Genomic DNA, 19,383 nt, shown 5'->3' with positions numbered 1-19,383 from the left:
AGGGGACTTCAAGGATCATAAAGTTAAGGTTTGCCAACCTAAGGTCAAATTACAGGTCTTAATGTCATTTGAAGTTATTTAAATCAACTGAAATTGTGAAGGACAGTGTGACTGCTGAGTGTGAGGCGCCCTGTGCGGCACTAAAATAGGAAATCGGGTCTGAACATAAATGATCTTGCCAGTTCTCCAAATGGCATGCTTTTGGCAATCAGAGAAAGCAGTATCATTTTGATAAAATCCTATAGCTAGAATCTGACCCGACCACATCTCTCCTACCTTCCCTTGGTCACTCAACTCTGTGTTAGTATCATCCTGTTATTATCTTCTCCACAAATGGGAAATTTAAGCGTGTTTCTACTTCACTATATCCTGCAATCTTCCTTTCACCTTGGCACTATGATTTTCACATGAAAATGTAGCAAGCAATCTGGCCTTCTCAGAGAATGCATCTTCCAGAAATGCAATTTTTACCTGATCACATATGTTGGTTGGAGAGTAAATAATATCATGGTGTGAAGAATAAGTAATGGTATCTTATCATTTTCAAATTATAAAGCAGATGTATTACAAAGTAAAATGCAAAAAAAAAAAAAAATCACAACAGGTTTAAAGATAAGATGCTTTTGTGGTTTTTGTAAAACAGGATTCTCAAGAAGTAACTTAGGCACATTTTGTATTGGTTTTCAAATTTGTAACTTGCACCGTTCACAGAGCCAACTGTTAAGAACTTCCAGATAATCTCAGTGGCAACAACCAAGTCTTCAAGAGCACACATGACTGGGGGCACCTGGGTGGCTCAGTCGTTAAGTGTCTGCCTTCGGCTCAGGTCATGGTCCCGGGATCGAGCCCCGCATCGGGCTCCCTGTTCCGCGGGAAGCCTGCTTCTCCCTCTCCCGTTCCCCCTTCTTGTGTTCCCTCTCTCGCTGTGCGTCTCTCTGTCAAATAAATAAATAAAATCTTTAAAAAAAAGAGCACACATGACTGAATAAGTTTTGCTTATTCTGCCTCCTCAAAAGGCCCACATCACTAGACTTTCCTTTGGTTACTTTAACCAGATAGACTTACTATAAGCCTGTTGGTTCCCCTAAAAGATTTTTCTTTTGCTCAATAGTTATTTTCCCCTGTTCCAGAGCTTTTCTGTGCTTTTAAAGTAAGCAACAATTACTACAACAGTTCTCCTAGAACAAACCACCATAAAAGTGGCCGCATTCATGAAGCACTAACTCTAGACTAGTAGTACCCGTGCTAGTCGTCATCCTTCTTGCGTAACGTGCTGTGGTACTGCATCCGTCTTACCCTGGGCACACAAAAGAGCACTCAACTTCCCAACATACTTAAGAAACATTTGTGATAGTGGTTTTTTACAAGTCTTTAATTAAAAAACTCAAAAATATATAATCAAGCATTGTACATAATGCATACATTCTTAACATCTGCAGGTAAGATAAATAACAGAAGGCAAAAGCAGATACACTGTATTGCTTCTCTCTGGCAAATCACCAATATTACCCCCTGCAGAAACGTATGATACATGTAAAAAAAAAAAAAAAAAAAAAACATAAAAAAAACAAGCAAAACCATGGTCTTAAAATTGTCCCTTAGTATAAACAAAATATTTAGCAATAATACAGTAGATGGGATTTTTCAAACTGCCCGAAATTGATAATACTTTATACCACTGGGTTAAAGTAGCAAGCTGCTTTCCAAGCTTAAGGCCGGGGGGGAGATGACGCAGGACAGACAGACAGACAGACAGACAGACACACAGACACACACACACACACACACACACACACACACACACACACACTCTCTTTTCCTAGTTATACCCTGGCTCTGTTTGTATTTAGTAATGTCACTAATTCTATGTCTTGGATGCCATTCCTAAAGAAAACACAATCCTCTCCCCTTGGGTTTTACTTGCAGGTCAGATGCCTGACCCCCACCCCCAACTGCTTTCTTCAGCCAGTATTACCATCTAACGCAGTGGCCCGGAGCAGGGGGGAAATAAATTCCTTCCACTTTGCAGCAAGCTAGATATCGCAGCTCTACTGAAGCAATATATACATGTTGGAACTAAAAGTGAAAAAAGCAAAAGGGTCCATTCAACACATAGCAGCTTATATCTAAATATATACATGTATGTATATGGTTTCACAGTTAAATTTTAAAAAAATTTACATTTGATATGTCCAGAAATATTTCTCCTGTAGTCTATAAATAATATTTGAATATGCTCAAATGATCAAAATGCACTACAAGAATGTATCAAATTAAATAAATTTTCTAAACCTTGACAAACAGATACTTGAAGTCAGTCAAGCTTGAGGTTTGTGTCAAGTGAGCTCCATCAGACCCTAGAACCAGGGAAGACTGAGCCCTCTAGATACGATAGGAGAGAAACTCCAAAACTTTGGAAGGAATCGGCAGCTCCTGGACCTCCTGGGTGGGCATCACTCTCCGGATCGACATGCGACACAAATGTTGAAGGCTAGGGACTTGCCTTGGAGTGGCCCAGAAATATACACTTCCATCATGTGTCCTAAACAGAAACAACAACAAAAAAAACCCACAAGCTCAGTCACTTACATACATGTATTTCAACATCCTACCGCTCAAACAACTAACACCCAAGGCTGTGTATGAGAGTCACAAACTACACATTAAAACCTAATTAAGGAGGCCTAACCAATGATCTCCTCTATGACAAAGTAACAGTATTATAAAGAGCCCTTATGGAAGATTTAGTGACAATAAAATACTGGCTGCTTTGATTAAAAGCCACCTTAGGGTGCCTGGGTGGCTCAGTCGGTTAAGCATCTGCCTTTGGCTCAGGTCATGATCCCAGGGTCCTGGGATTGAGTCTTCCATTGGGCTCCCTGCAGCCTGCTGCTTCTCCTCCCTCTGCCTGCCACTCCCCCTACTTGTGCTCTTCCTCTCTCTCTGTCAAATAAATAAATAAAAGCCACCTTAAATTGCCTCTAAAAGAAAACAGAAAAATCAATTTACCCAGCAGCTAAAACACTGCCATCAGTAGAAAAGGCACAGCAAAGACCATTGCTCAAAGGTGCAACTTGAACTGGATAATCCTCATCAATTCTCCAGAACCTCACCATTCTAGAAAGGAAGTAAGTTATCCAGTGAGTATCAGAATATTTAAGGTAAAAGCAACATCTATACTTCAGATAAAAAACGCCACTCTGTTCTGAGTCACAACCACACATAGATACACACACATATCACTGCAGCAAGCAATTACGCTAACTCAATTACTCTAACTTGCTTTATAAAATATTTTCTAGCCTATACCAATCAGTAATTTGGATCAGCTCACACTTAAGAGACTATAATGTACGGCTGCCTTCCCTTCCCAGTGTTCGGATCCACAATGGTCACAACCAGAATCTTTCTCCTTATACTCAATTAATATCTGCTCTGAGAATTTTCACAGCCAAATGAAATTTCTCTGGCAAACAACAAGGATGTTAACATTAACATTATGTAATGTAACAACATTACAAAATGAAAAGACTAATTTATGAAAATATTACAATTAACAACATGTCTGTGAATCAAGATTTGCCAATCTTATTTTCCCAAAAGGCAAAAAGGTTTTACTCTTTCCGACACATTTAAAAAGCCTTTTCACATAGGTAGAATGTGTCTAGAAACAGCAGAGACTGGATATGCAAAATCTGAACAAACAGAGAACAGTGACTGCTGGCAAAAAAACAAAAAACAAAACTTTCTCTGTTCTGGAAAAACGAGTGACTCACTTTCTGAATTAATGTGACCAAACTACTTAATACTGTATACCATGCACATGGTATAATAAAAGCATGAACAAAAGGAATGGCGATACCTAGGTTCTGCTTCGTACCAATAATCGTACCAGTGTATCTTACTCGTGTGACATTTCATCTTGTAGCCGCAAATCCAGTGGACACAGTGACTCAGCTTTTACCATTTATTTCACTTTGAAAATGCCCTTCTGCTTCAATCTTTACAAGCTATTACTGAAAAATAAATCTGCGAGCTAAAAGCTAATTAAAAATCTACCCAGTCTGCCTACACTAGTTAACACACAAGAAACACAGGGAAAGGCATAGATTATCTTTAGTTTGCATGGATACTCTTCTTCAGGCCAATATTCTTTAAGACACACATCTCCCAAAGTCTTGTCTAGAGAAAGAGACATTAAAACCCACACAGCAGAAAGGTTTTTTTAAGCCTTGAAAATGTTTCCAGTAAGTAGAAAGATGAAAGGAAATCTTTAAAAGATAATAATAGGTCAAACTATAATTCACACACTTACTTATCATCAGCAAGGCTTGCAACATGCAGTCCATCATGACTAAAAGACACAGATCGTACCCATCGGTCATTTGCTCCTCCAGCAAATATTGGAGTAGGTGGGGGAAACAGGTGCCTGAGGTCAAATACACGTTTTCAGTGAAAATGAGAGTCACTTCAAGAAGCGAAACTACCCAGGTACAAAGTACATCTGTCTTTGAATTATGTTTAAACTGACCTTAATGACCACAATTGAGGAGACTGAGTAGAGCTAATCCAAATTAAATGAAAGGAACCTTAAAAGAATTACTAATCTCCTTTTTACAATGTGGTTCAAGACACTAAGATTAACTCCAATGTCAGTTTCAACCGTTTTTCAAAAACCTTGACACGAAACTCTAAATATAATTAACCACTTCTACAGAGTTGTATACTGTCGAATGACAACAACATGATCTGTTATCAAGAGAGCCAATGATAGACTACAATTTTAATCCTACATGTTAGTGATTCTTTTCATGTAGTTTCTTAAAAGCTATACTAGGGCGCCTGGGTGGCTCAGTTGGTTAAGTGACTGCCTTCGGCTCAGGTCATGATCCAGGAGTCCCGGGATCGAGTCCCGCACCGGGCTCCCTGCTCAGCAGGGAGTCTGCTTCTCCCTCTCCCGCTCCCCCCTCTTGTGCTCTCTCTCTCACTCTCTCTCTCAAATAAATAAATAAAAATAAAATCTTTAAAAAAAAAAAAAAGCTATACTAATAGCCAGAGATGAACCACAGACTACAATTAATTCATGCTGTACCCACCCAAATTCCATCAGAATGTCTCCAGTATGTGGATCCCAGATATATACTCGAGTATCATAAGATGCAGTAGCCAGTAATGCTCCATCAGGAGAAAAGTCACAAGCTACAACATCATGGTGGTGTCCTTCTAGTTTCCGTATCATGGTATATTTATCCATATTCCAAAGGAAAACCTGCAATAAAAAGGCAAATGTTATAGCTTCAGTCAGACACACAGAGGACAAAATGGCACAACTTAATCTAAAACTGCTAAATTTAATTAACATTAAACATTATAAATTATGAATAATTAAAAGAATATGTATGCTCAGTGTCATAGTCAGATTAAAATCAGTCTTTAAGTTAATTAAAGTAGACATGCAAATTCTATTTCAAATGTTTCTGTTAAATGTTAATTTAAAAATAAGCCTAAACATAAAAAAGGCAATGCAATTTAACCACAAAGTTATACTGAAATCCATTTATTCCAAAAACTAATTAACTAAAATATATACAGAAATAAATAGGGTTAAGTACTACAAACCCCCTTCTTTTTTTTTCCAGAAACTACCAAATTTTTAAAAAATATACAGACAGAAAATGTAATGTTAACAAATTGTTACTCCATTGGCATCTCCCTTTGAGATAATCACTTGTTTACAATAGGCTTGGGTCACCAACGTGAGCCTAGGAAGAGAAACAGATACTGCAAGCAAAGAGAATTTTCACAGCCAAATGAAATTTCTTTGGCAAACAACAAGGACGTTAAACCACATTACAAAATGAAAAGACTAATTTATGAAAATATTACAATTAACAACGTCTGTGAATCAAGATTTGCCAATCTTAATCTTCCCAAACCAACCACAATCATTAGTCATTTTAAGTATAAAACATTTAAATTACTTTAGTACAAGTTTACATAGTTTTCAACTCTGTAAGATCAGTACTTAGACTGTGCAGAATAGTTCTGAATAGGATTCAAATGTTTACTTCAGTCTAGTTATAGGAAACATGAGCTTGGAGGTTTACAACAATCCTAATAAGACAATCTCTCCTCTTGGAGTAAAGCAATCCTTTTTGCTACTTTTTTTCTGCACAGACACAATATTATTACTTCCAAAGAAAAATAAATACAAATTTTAAGTTGGATCAAAGTCTTAAGGTATCTCTAACATCTCAAAGAATTCCAAAAAAAATAGCACAGAGAAACCATTTGAAAGCCAATTACATTACATTAAATTGGTTTCACATGTCAGACTCCCAATTCCATGAGACTGGAAGATTAATTTACTTGGAGGAGTCAGTGGGTTTCACTGCGGGGTGAAATTACTTTAAAAAAGAAAAAAAGAAAGAAAGAAAAGCAGAAAGTGGACATCGACCAGCACCTGTGTACGTACAGTACACCTTGCAGCGGAATGCAAGGTTACTTCATCCTATGGTAAAGGTCGCCCCCAGCCCGGTAGCCAGAGATGCCACTCTTTCTGCCCAGCTAACACCATTGTGCGCCTGTGTGCGAGTGGTGCCAGCATAACCTCAATCACACCAATATTGCTGCCACCACCTGTGACAGGGAAAGCAAGAAGCATATGGAAAACACACAGCCTAAAATAGCAATGTCAATATCTAGCTTTGTTCTTCTTATGATTTTTAAAGAACTGAATACTTTTTTTCTAAACTTCTAACATTTGCAACTATTATCTTAACATACTTCTTGGCTAAATAAAATGCATTTAAAACCAGCCTCCCACCCCCAGTAATTCAGAGTGTATTCTGAATATCCCATGTATTTGGACTTCAACATTTTTCATAAACATCTGAAGCTAATAAGATCTCTTTATAGTAAGTCAGAGCTGGTAGACAACTAAAAGAGAGTTCATTAATAAGCATAACCCTCTCAAGAGTCACTTTATACTTAATCTGTCCACAGGTATGCTATGCAAGACAGACCATGTCAATTTCGTCTATACTTCACTCTAGACATACATGAGTGCTGTTTTTATTATTAGATTTTCAAGTTACTTTTTTTCAGTTAAATGTCCAGGACCAGCTGGGAATCAAAACTTTTTAAACAGCAAACTGGACAAAAAAAATAGAACAACAGAGAAGAAAATAATTAGCGGGAATGTCTTAACATTTGGACTAGATCTCTTCTATAGCACGTAAACTTTCCTAGATCTTAGAAAAAGTAAATTTGACATACCCCTTACTTTATGAATATTATCTCTGACTAAAAGCAATCCAATTTCTCACTCCACAATCAATAACTGTATTTCCCTCATGCAAATTCTCCCCCATCGTGAAATAAAATATTTAAGATATTCATGACACCGAGCACAGACTTATAAGTTACTTAGATTTAAAATGATTATGCACACATTATTATAATCCAGTTCACAAGGAATGTACAAGAACTTTGATACATACTGCTTTACTGGCTCCCACTGAACACAGCATAGAAGAGTCAGGAGAGAATGCACAGCTATATACCCAGTTCTGATGGCCCCTCAATACTTTCATCATGTTTCCTGAACAAAAAGAAATAACCTGTATTAACCCTAGAGTTCACTTCAAATGAGCAGCATTTCAAAAATGGCAGAATCAGAGAATCACACACTTCTAGAGCAGCAGCGATTTATCTGTAACAAGGGTTAGCTATAAACTAGTTGATTATTTCATAAAGTTCTACTGGAACACAATCATGCCCCTTTGTTTGTTGTGTTACAATGGCAGAGGTAACTAAGGCAGAGACAGCATGGTCCACGAGCCTAAAATATTTACCATCTGGCCCTTCAGGAAAAACCTGCTGACCATTCACCTATAGAAGATAGAATTCTTTTAGTCTAATCCACTTACTCTACAAATGAAGGACCTGTAACACTTCAAGGCTGAGACCTGAGAACATCGTCAAAATGCCTTTCATCCTTTTTCCTTTCTGATAACCTATATTCCACTCCAAAGCCCCTGTGCATTATAGCGATTATGTCTGTATATTTTAACTCTTAATTTAACAAATACTTACTGAATGTCGACTGTATGTCAGGCACTGAGGAGACAGCTATGAGTAAGACTAAGTCCCAACTCTCCTGAGCTTACATTTTACTGAGGCCACATTTTTTTTTGTTTTGAGGGGTGGGGAGGAGGAGAGGGAGAGAGAGAATCCCAAGCAGGCTCTATGCCCAGCATGGAGCCCGACGAGTGGCTTGATCTCACGACCCTGAGATCATGACCTGAGCTGAAATCAAGAGACGCTTAACCAAATGAGCCCCAGGTGCCCCTGAGTCTATATTCTTAAAACATATGCACACAACTGAAAATGTGTTGAGAAAGCAAGCAGCTTTCGATATGCAAAAGAAAATAAAAATTTAATAACTGAACTGTTATAACTGTTGGGATATCTCCACCCCTCAAAGCCGAGCATTCAGAGAATGCTAAGATGCAGAGGAAGTCCATCGTGGTTTGGTAAGATGAGCGTATTATTTTAGTAGGCAATGGTTATTACCCATCAGCTGGAACAAGTCTCCAAACCTCAGAGTTTTGTTTCCTACTACATTCAATTTAAGTCACAATACTTCCAAAGCAAACCCTCAACCTTGAGCCTGAGGCTGTTAGAGGACTAGCAGATCTTATTTAAATGTAAGGTGTTAGCCAAAACTGTAAACTTTCTTATTAGTGGCTAAGAAACGGAAAGAGATGCTCATCCCTGGTCCTCTCAAATGAGGTAGACTTTCTGAAACTTTCTATGCACTGCAATTAACGAAGTTTCAGAAAAACCTGAGTACTGAACACTAACATACCTTTATTCTTTTATTAAAGATATTTATTTATTTATTTATTTATTTATTTATTTATTTATTTGTCAGATAGAGAAAGAGAGTGCACAAGCAGGGGGAGCAGCGGACAGAGGGAGAAGCAGGCTCCCCGCTGAGCAGGGAGCCCAATGCGGGGCTTGATCCCAGGACCCTGGGATCATGACCTGAGCCAAAGGCAGCCACCTGACTGACTGAGCCACCCAGGCATCCCTAACATACCTTTTATTATACTGGATAGCAAGTCTTTTGATAATTTCTTACTTAACCTATCCAACTTATTATTATGCTTATTAATTTTTAGGATCTATAAATCCTGGTATGTAAATGTCTTAATCTAAGTTTTATTAGATTACTAAATTGTGTTACTTCGAGAGCTACTTAAATTTTTGCTAAGCAAATGAAGTTAATAACCTTCCCTAAGATAAAGAAAATAAACTAACACATTTATAAAATGCTAAAATTGACCCAGATTTTGTCCTCATATAGTTGATACAGATCTGTGTGGTTTCTAAATAATATCAGATTGTTTAGAGTAACTGCTGGTTCCTGTTCTGGGTCACATTTATGGTTCCGTTTGATCTGCACAAGGAAAGGGACCAAACGATTAAGCAGAGAACAGGAAACTTTGATCATAGGCCACTTTTAAAGTCAAATGCCCCAAATGATCAACACTTCTTGACATCTCTCAGTAGTAATGTTATGAAACCCATTCTGTTTCACAGCCTGGAAAAAAGACATACCATCATCTTTCAGGTCCCACACTCTCAGAGTTTTGTCTCTTGAAGCTGATACTAGGATCAAGCTCCCATCTGGAGCAAAAGTTAAATCTCTGACCACTTCAGTATGATCTACCAAGTTAAGGAGGAGTTTTCCTAAATGCAATGGAAGAGGGAAAAAAGACAATGTTGTTAATTTTTATCAGCTTCTTTCTTTAAAATAGGGTTCTTCACCGTAAAACACATTATATAGAAATACTTGTCACCTCCTTAGTTTCCCAAGTGTAAAGTGACTTAATAGTGCTTTTACTATCACCTTTAAATATTCTCTATTTACACAGTTGTAAAATGTATTATTTCCAGGATAATAAAGCCTAAATTTATTAGATCAGCTTAAAGAGAATTCCTGAAATGTAAACAAGTTAATTTACCATCAGGAAAACCTACCTTATCACTTTTTAATCTTTGTATAGTATGATTTTAAATATAAAATCCAATTTTCCCTTTTCTTTTTCTTGGATTACTAACAGACTGTCAAACTCCCCAAAAAGATTCATGTTATCTCACAACCACCTAAATTTTCAAAAATAATCAGTGAAAAAATATACTTTATTCATCTAATATTGTGAGAGTTCTGTTTTCTATGAAAATCTATGTGCTTTCCTTAAATTTTTTTTAAGAATCCAATCAAATTTACTGACTCTTTATCCTCATTCAATATTAGTATCACCTGCTGTATTCTACTCTACATAGTTTTAATGCTCATTTAAAAAAAAAGGCCTTCACATTTTTGGCATATACTATCAGCCAGAAACTGTTTTAGTCAGTGAATAACACGTTCACTTTTAATTGCCCAAAGAATTTAACTTCTCAACCTATCTAGTTAAACTTTAGATACAATGTCACTAAAACTTCCAAAGGTTAGACAATGATTGTTGAAAACCAGATTTGCCTTGAAAGCCTCCAAGCTATCACTGAAAAAGTATGTAAGACAACACCTTGCCATTTGAGCCATAAACTAAGTTACTAATTTATAAATGATAATTAACTAAACATTCCTTAGGCATGTCCTTCTTGCTGTAACATTCTCTGAAGAGTGACCAAGCAGTGAGAACTCTATTTTCTTAAAATAAAACCATGAGCTGAAGATGCTATGCAGGACAATCATAAAGACACATCCATAGAACCAATTCTCGCTTTTCAGTAAGTTAAAATCCTCAAATCACATAGTGCCTAGGAGAGATGCCCTGCATCATAAAATAATCAGGTTTGCTTTTCAAACTATGGCCCCATACCTGTATATACATCCCATATTTTGATACGTCCATTGTTTAACCCTGTGGCAAGGAGCAGCTGATCCTGTCCAAATCTGAATTGATGCCATTCTATGTTGACACAGCGACTCTGTTTTTCTGGAACTGAAGATCCAAAAGCAAGACTCCAGACTATGTCACCACAGTCTATAATATGTTCACGAGGCTTATTTTTCTGACCACCATCACTGTTTTGTCTTGACAATCTCAAACTGCTTGAATTGGTGATATTTTTGGTGCCATGCAAGAGACTGAAGGGAAAAAAGGTCATATTGACATCTAGTTACTATTTACTCTGGACTCCTACAGATACTAAATGATAAATGTTTGTTAAAATAACCTCAATATTATCACAGTGATACTGAATAACAATCAAATTCTATGGATGGGAAGGCGAAAAGTTGCTATTAGCTATGAGCATATGACCAAATAAACTCAAATCAAAAGACATTTTCAGTTGCTAAGAAAGAGATTAAGTTCAACAATAAAGCAATGTATAATTTCTTTGTGTCAAAATTTTCCTCAAAACCACTATATCAATTAGGACTCCTTTAGCTAACCTAAAATAAGTATAAACAAGCAAAAAACAAAACAAAAAACTGGATAAGATATTCATATAAAGGTCAACTAGACACAAAAAGGAGGGAGAGATTAGATTTAATATATATTTTAGAAAAACTTTCAACAAATAAATCCACCAGAGGAACTTTAGGTACATAAAAAATAATTACACAATCATCATAACACTGTTATCTAATAAAATGTTGTGAAATCCAAAAAGCATCACATAACAAAGGTCACCTGCCCTGGCACAACACAATATATACACTACCAAGGAACCAGTAATCTGCTTTTTAATACAAAGACACAAAAGCATCTGAGAAAGTATTATATAATGTATAAGGCCAAATAATTCTTCCTACAAATTTTCCAATATATTCAGCTTATGATTAAAATACATTTACAATAGCCTACAAAGGAAAAACTTAAATATCAAAATCTTTTTATTACTCCACACAGAAAATAGTAAATTCTACAAAGAGATACAAAACACAGAAAAAGAAGAGAATCTTACAAGTTCTTAAGGCACTGGGACCACGGAACAAGCTTTACTGTACGATGTCCTTGTGACCAAGCAAAGTACGAACCATCTGGAGCAAAAGCAACAGTCCAATTTTCACGACCACATTTCTTGTCAAAAGGAGCTACTGGAGCTAAAAGTTCACCTATAGTACGTGATCTCACTAAAAGAAAAAAATATATATATGTCACATATAACCAATAATGAATTTGAGACTGCCTCCATATTAATTTGGGACTCTCAACTCCATTGAGTTTCCATGCAGACAAGGAATAAGGAGTTCTGATTTCTACCCTCTGAAGGGAGATAATGTGCTGTGAAGACCCTTTAATGATATAACTAACTTCAAGTTTTGATAAAGTGATTTTTAACATCTCCCACCCAAGAGCTTGTTTAGAAAGCTTCAATAAAAAACCTGGTTAAGTGATAATAATGTAATGATATATCAGGGTTAGCAATTACTAAAGTCCTGACTTTTGCATTGTCTTATGTTTTCATCAAATTACTAACATTTAAAGTGCAACAGGCTAACTTTGTAAGAAAAGTAACTTCCAGTAAGTTTGTAGTTTTCAAAAACCACAAACCACTATAAAATACATTATATCATTATTCAAAGGAAAGCACTATTAAATGGTCTCTTTAAACATGAATATTCTTTTTAAGATTTTATTTTTCAAGTTATCTCCACACCCAACGTGGGGCTTGAACTCACAATCCCGACACCAACAGTCACATGCTCCACTAAGTGAGCCAGCCAGGCGCCCCCACATGAGTATTTTTTGAGGCCCAGGTCACCAAAAAAAAAAAAAAAAATCACAAAACTCCTAGAACTAGAAGGGAGTTAAACGTTATTTAGTACAATCTCCCAACCAGTGCTTTAAAATGCATTACACATTTGTGATCCTCAAATAGTGGTCCTCAAGTGTCTTAATGGTGGGCCATAAACTGACCCCAAAATGGAAGTGATTCTTTTGGTTTTTAAGGACAGAGAATAAACAATCTCATAGATTTTTAATTTAGTTAAGAGTACTTAAATTTAGGGGCACCTGGGTGGTTCAGTCGGTTAAACATCTGCCTCCAGTGTGGGTCATGATCTCACGGTCCTGGGACCGAGCCCTACGTTGGGCTCCCTGCTCAATGGGAAGTCTGCTTCTCCCTCTCCCTCTGCTGCTCCCCCTGCTTGTACTCTCTCGCTCATGCACTCTCTCAAATAAATAAAATCTTAAAAAAAAAAAAAAGAGTACTTAAATTTATCATTCATAACAAAAACTGGCGTTATTACCGGAGTATACAGAGACTTTTTGTTCTGCATTTAACATGAAGTATGATCAACAAGCTCCTACTGTAGATGTGTGCATGCAAACTTGGCCAGAATTTCCTCAATTTGGGGAATCTTTTTTTTTTTTTAAAAGATTATTTATTTATTTGACAGAGAGAGAGAGAGCCAGAGAGACAGGGAACACAAGCAGGGGGAGTGGGAAAGGGAGAAGCAGGCTTCCCGCCGAGCAGGGAGCCCGACAGGGGGCTCAATCCCAGGACCCTGAGATCATGACCTGAGCCGAAGTCAGTCACTTAACCAACTGAGCCACCCAGGTGCCCCTGGGGAAAGAATCTTTATCAGTGTATCACCATTGCTTTCTTGGGTTGGTCTTGATTTCAAATTTTGCTACTCTTCCTTAGGTATAAATTAGTATCACTTTAGTTTCCCTACTATCTATTTTGTGATTAGTTGTCTGGCTAACTCTTACAGTGTATTTTTAGGTTTTTGGCTTAAACTTCCCAACAACTAAACTACATATATCCCACGTATTGCAGTTCAAATAAGAACCACTTATACTCTTACTGCTAGACCATATACATACAACCCCCCCCACCATGGACTCATTGAGGTGACACTTCAAGTCTCAATGTGTGCTCTGACAATAGCCAGTGGAACACCCGGCATATGACTGGTGATCAGTAAATATTTATTGAATAAACATAGAAGCACACGTATAAGTTCCCATTCTTAAATGATTTCAACATTTCCTTGTCCAAGTTTTTGGTACATTAACAAATGAGCTATGGTTTAAAAAGCAAAAGAGGGGTGCCTGGCTGGCTCAGTTGGTAAAACATGTGACTGCTGATCTTGGGGCTGTAGGTCTGAACCCCACGTTGGGTGTAGAGATTACTTAAAAATCTAAAAAAAAAAGGTAAGAAAAATTGAGACCCGTATTTCTGATATTCACAAATATGAATACCTAATAAGGCTTATCCTATTTTTGTGCAGCTGACATTATCAAAAATCTTCCTCCTTGCTACTCCACCCACTCAGTCCCGATTCTGACCTAAGCTTAATCCTGCTCTCACATGATAGTCATATATTGAAGACAGCCATGACATCAGCAACTAAATCTTTTCATCAGGCTAAACTCCCACAGGCCTTTCAATCATTCCTTAGATTACATGGTTTCAAGTCCATTCTCCAACTTCGCCTTCATCACTTTTCTGGAGAAACTCCAGTTGGTAATGGTCTTCATAAATGTGGCACCCAAAACTAAACACAATACCTCAGGTGTGGTTTGATCAAAGCAGCAGAGCCCCCACCTATTCCCACCCCAATTAAGATGACATTACTTTAATCAGCAGTTACACGACTTTCTTAATATAAAATCCACAAACCAGTGACCCTCATATGCCTACAGAATGATTTTTTTTTTTAAGATTTTTATTTATTTATTTGACAGAGACAGACAGTGAGAGAGGGAACACAAGCAGGGGGAGTGGTAGAAGCAGGCTTCCTGCTGAGCAGGGAGCCTGGGGGCTCGATCCAAGGACCCTGAGATCATGACCTGAGCCTAAAGCAGGCGCTTAATGAATGAGCCATTCAGGCGCCCCTAAGCTAATTTATTCTTAAACATATAGAAATTCAATAAATGGGGTCATTATTTTATTTTTTTTAAAGATTTTATTTGACAGAGAGAGACAGCGAGAGCAGGATCACAAGCAGAAGGAGTGGGAGAGGGAGAAGCAGGCTTCCCGGCGAGCAGGGAGCCCAACTCGGGGCTTGATCCTAGGACCCCAGGATCATGACCGGAGCCCAAGGCAGGCACTTAACGACTGAGTCACCCAGGCGCCCCGGGGTCATTATTTTAAAACTACCAAATAGATGCTATGCTGTCTCAAGTTATTAATAATTAGTTTGGTGTTTCCTTGTTAACAGGTATATCAAATGATTCTTTTCTCCCAAATGATCTTTGCATCAAATGATTCAAGCACTCATTTAGATACTGGTACAGTATTATCAAGTAGCGCAAGCTTATAATGAGGCGCTTCGAAAAAAAATTTTTTTTAATTTTATTTTTTTTAAAGATTTCATTTATTTATTTGACAGAGAGAGAGAGAGCACAAGCAGGGGGAATGGCAGGCAGAGGGAGAAGCAGGCTCCCCGCAGAACAGGGGAAGCCCGACATGGGACTCGATCCCAGGACCCCAGGATCATGACCTGAGCCGAAAGCAGTCGCTTAACCAACTGAGCCACTCAGGCGCCCCTGAAAAAAATTTTTTTAAGTTAAACCTTTATTACCTGCAGCTGTTTAATATATGATTTAATAACCCTGTATAAGGGAAAAGCTGCCTACCATGGGAACTCAGCCATAAAATACAATACTACATTATCTGTACAGGAGTAACACACTGAGTTACTGCTGAACCAAGCGAACCAGATTTAGCTCCTTCTTCACATTCCTCTCCGCAATTTCATAACCAGAAAGGGAGGATCTGGTATTGCGCCTTGTGAAAGAGGGCCGTAGCTCCAGGCAGTACTCCCTGTCTCACAGGACTTCTTTAATCAGTCAAGGAATCTTGCCTCTCCTCTTTCAGTACTTGAGAAACAGAGAGCTGTAATTAATATCCAAGAAAAGAAGGGAAAAGTTAAGTCCTTCCTGAAAGATACAAAGCTACATAGAGATGTTACTGTTTCACTCTGTATCCAAATGGTACTTCCAAAGTAAAGAAAGAAACAAAGAGGGTGCCTGGGTGGCTCAGTTGGTTAAGCAACTGCCTTCAGCTCAGGTCATGATCCTGGAGTCCCAGGATCGAGTCCCACATCAGGCTCCTGGCTCAGTGGGAAGACTGCTTCTCCTTCTGACCCTCTCCCCTCTCATGCTTTCTCTCTCTCTCTCTCTCTCTCAAATAAATAAATAAAATCTTTAAAAAAAAAAAAAAGAAAGAAACAAAAAAACAAAAACTGGGTTTTGGGTTGTTTCTTGTTTTTTGTTTTCCTAAAGCTTAGGAAAGGACAAAGTTCAGATATTTGGGACCTGGCTAATAATTTTATACTACAGCCAGGAAATAACACTGAGACCTAACTAAATAAGAAAAATTTTAACTGAAAAGGCTACTATTTAGTGGATGGTTCTTCTACCTTATGCAGGTATGCTCAGTAGCTCTATCCAGCCCTTAGAAGACAGGACTGGAAAGTTTTCAAAATAGTTCATCAAGATGAAGTAAAACAGATAAATGAAAGGCAGATCACTTATCTGTGATACTATTGTGTAGGAGAGGAGGAAAAAAAGCCCACTGGACTAGGAATAAGAACTTTTGGGTTCCATGTTCCACTTTAGGACCTACTTAATAGTCTTAAAATACTAAAATAAAATTAGGCATGAATTTTGTTTTCTCTGTATTTTTAAAATAGTTATTAGAACCAGGGTTAAAGTCCCCTCCTAACCTGCCATTCAACCTTACCCTTAAGAGAACAAAAGTCCAGAATTCTAAGATAGCCGTCTCTAGATATAAAAACTGAACCCACATACAGGATAGAGGGCCTTTAGGTTACTTCAGCTTCTCCCTCTCTCTAGAAATACCTCCTCCATGTATTTAAAGGCATACATAAAGAACGGGGAAATGCAAAGGGTCTCTGCTCGGTAGCCACCTCCAATTTTCATTTAATTAACACAGTAAGTTTAGTGTTGGACTTTTTGTTGGGGCGGGTGCTAAACCTGTTTTTTTTTAAATGGAAACTGTACATATATAAGATGTATAACATGACTTAAGTTCAATGTTTACTAAGCCTGTCCATCAATGCACAGCTCTAACTCCCCCCAGAACTGTGCCAGTTATTTTCCCGTAAGAGGGAATTTAAATGTGAGGTGCTCTCAACGGAGCCCCCGAGGCGGTCTTCACGCAAACGTCTAGGATCTATTGCCCTGACTTCGGTGTGGCAGGGCTAGCCTCTAGACCAGTTTCCAGACAGCCTTTTCAGAGAGTGCTCTTTCATACAAGAGCCTTTCTTCCGTCACTCCACCCAACCATTCTGCTCCTCCCCGCTCCTATGTGTAGAAAAGATAATTGAGTCTCCTCCCCCGAACCGCTGCTTTCCTTAACGCCGCACCATTTTTTGCTTTTTCCAGGCTGATGGCACCTCTTCGGTCGCATTTCTCCTTTAAGAGTGGTTGATATACATGAGGACCCCTCCCCTTTCATTACACTCCGAACACATAAGTTTACTTTTCCCGTCGTAAAATCAGAGAGCCCAAGACTTCCCCAGCACTCGCCTATCCACTCGACGCCCCAGAGAATCCCAGGACGGCCGTGCGCGGACCTCTTTAGAGGAAATTGGGGTTCCCCCGAGGGTGGGTGTCCACCCCCGGCCACACGGTGAGGACGCCCTGGGCGCCCAGGTTCCCCTGGACCCGAAGATCCGCCCACTGCCTCCCGCCGAGCCGGGCGCACAGTAGGTGCTGCATCAATGTCGACCCCATTTACCCCTCGGCGACACCCCCCGGAGGGGCCGCTTCCTTCCTCTTCGCTCCAGGGCTTGGCCCCGGCTCACCCTTCTTCACTTAAGACTCAGACGCTTCCTCCTCCGGGGACTCCCTGCCTCTCCGCAGCCCCGGCGCTCTCACCAGCACCCCTCACCCACCGTCCCATTCCTCACCGATCTCTTTCTCGTTGACCCTCGGGGGAAAGCTGGCCATCTATGGGGCACCGTCTGATTCCGGGGACGCGATGCGGACGCAACGACAGAGAAGGGATCGGCGAGCGCTGAGGGGCGTGACGCGGGCTCGGTCCCTCCCGGACCGGGGGACGGAGGGGGGGGGCGGGGGCGGTGGCGGGAGTCTCTGCCGACTGCCCCGGGAAAGACGCGGAAGGCCTCGGACCAAACTACGGAGTCAAACACAGACAATAGACCCCGTTCCCTGCCTCAAGCCTACGGACCGCGACACTTCCTCCAACGCCGACGACCGCAAACCAGACGCTGGAGACAAAATGGCGGGCGGCGCGGGAGATAGCAGGGCGGTGCGGGCGGGGTCTCGTGACGCCATCGCCCGAGGCCCCGCCCCCCGACGCTCGGGACGTGACGGCCTGGGCTTGGCACCCCGCCCCCCGCCGGGTGCGCGCGGGCGTTTCCGCGAGGACAGGACCGGCTGCGGCAGGAAGAGTGCCGAGGCGGAGGCGGAACCGGGGCTGCCTCCCCAACCCAGCCGAGGCCGGAACGTTGAGTACGAACTGTGCTCCTAGCTCGGTCTTGTCCCCCCCCCGCCCCCCCGTCCCCACCTCCCGGGACCGCAGCGTGGTCTGTATTTCTAAGTTCAGGTGCCTTCCAAAAGGCAAACGGAGAATTGTATAATACATATTAGCCCACCGCTTAAAAGATGGCGTGGAATTTAAACTGGCTGAACCAAAAGGAACAAAAAAGACATTTAAGATTTTACCCCGATTTGGCCACCTCCCCAGCCCTTACGTGCTTGATGCAAAAAATGAGTTGAGAATGAACACCGGTCGCTATGCCCCAGGCTTGTGGCGGCGGTCATCCTGACCTGGGCGGCCGGTGTTTGCAAGGGTCGAGGTGCCCGGGCGTGCGGGCAGCCCACCCTGCCCGAGGACCCCCCTGCGCTGCCTTTGTGCTGGCTGCTCCTGCATCCGGACGGCCCCGCAAGGCGGGTGGTCGGCGCTGCCCGGGCCTCTGCCGAGGCAGACTCTGCCGGATCAGCTCAGACCGAGGCCTCCGGGTTCACACAGGGCTGATGAAAGTGTCTGTCTGCCAGAGCCACGTTGGTTCCCGATCACAGATGACATACTTGCATTTTAAGGGGCCCTTCTGTGGACTCTAATCCGTGTTCCAGTGGAGGACATCCAAGGCTGGGAATTTCAAGTATGTGGCAGATACTGCTGGGAGAGGAGTTGCATTAGTCAAACTCTTCCGAGAGTTCTCAAATGACAACACGTCGGGCATGTCTCCTTTTCTTTGCATGTTAATTATTCCAATAGTGAAATGTTTAATAGCAGGTAAAAGAAATCAACCCCTCTCTTTTATTTTCAGTCAACATATTTATTTTTTTAATATAAAGATTTTATTTATTTATTTGACAGAGAGAGAGCACAAGTAGGCAGAGTGGCAGG

General features: G+C 40.2%; 1 protein-coding gene across 4 annotated transcripts; it reads right to left on the bottom strand.

The window, feature by feature from the left end:
- Positions 1 to 1,007: 1,007 nt before the first annotated feature.
- Positions 1,008 to 18,247, bottom strand: WSB1 (WD repeat and SOCS box containing 1). Of its 4 annotated transcripts, XR_004302339.1 has the most exons (11): positions 17,918 to 18,246; positions 11,992 to 12,160; positions 10,899 to 11,167; positions 9,628 to 9,759; positions 7,503 to 7,603; positions 6,464 to 6,639; positions 5,097 to 5,269; positions 4,316 to 4,429; positions 3,010 to 3,117; positions 2,293 to 2,542; positions 1,010 to 2,076 (listed from the first exon to the last, which is right to left on the bottom strand). XR_004302339.1 is itself a non-coding variant. In XM_032428853.1 (9 exons), the coding sequence occupies exons 1-9, from the start codon at positions 17,955 to 17,957 to the stop codon at positions 2,383 to 2,385; spliced, it is 1,266 nt and encodes a 421-aa protein (XP_032284744.1). In that variant the 5' UTR covers positions 17,958 to 18,247; the 3' UTR covers positions 1,008 to 2,382. The 4 variants fall into 4 exon arrangements, 1 of the variants encoding a protein (XP_032284744.1); XR_004302337.1 differs by lacking the exon at positions 6,464 to 6,639 and having other exon boundaries at positions 1,009 to 2,076; positions 17,918 to 18,247; XM_032428853.1 differs by lacking the exon at positions 6,464 to 6,639 and having other exon boundaries at positions 1,008 to 2,542; positions 17,918 to 18,247.
- Between the last annotated feature and the right edge of the window lie 1,136 nt (positions 18,248 to 19,383).

Source organism: Phoca vitulina, unplaced genomic scaffold (assembly GCF_004348235.1).
Source record: "Phoca vitulina isolate PV1807 unplaced genomic scaffold, GSC_HSeal_1.0 scaffold40, whole genome shotgun sequence".
NCBI lineage: Eukaryota > Metazoa > Chordata > Mammalia > Carnivora > Phocidae > Phoca > Phoca vitulina.
Note: the sequence above shows the minus strand (reverse complement) of the source record. Positions and strands in the feature narration are given on the sequence as shown.

Excerpts from the sequence above, each read along its gene's own strand:
- WSB1 (XM_032428853.1), bottom strand. The coding sequence starts at position 17,957 with ATGGCCAGCTTTCCCCCGAGGGTCAACGAGAAAGAGATCG. Across the intron at positions 12,161-17,917 it reads GGTCAACGAGAAAGAGATCG|TGAGATCACGTACTATAGGT; the intron begins GTGAGGAATGGG and ends TTTTTCTTTTAG. Across the intron at positions 3,118-4,315 it reads GCAAGCCTTGCTGATGATAA|AATGGTGAGGTTCTGGAGAA; the intron begins GTAAGTGTGTGA and ends CTTCCTTTCTAG.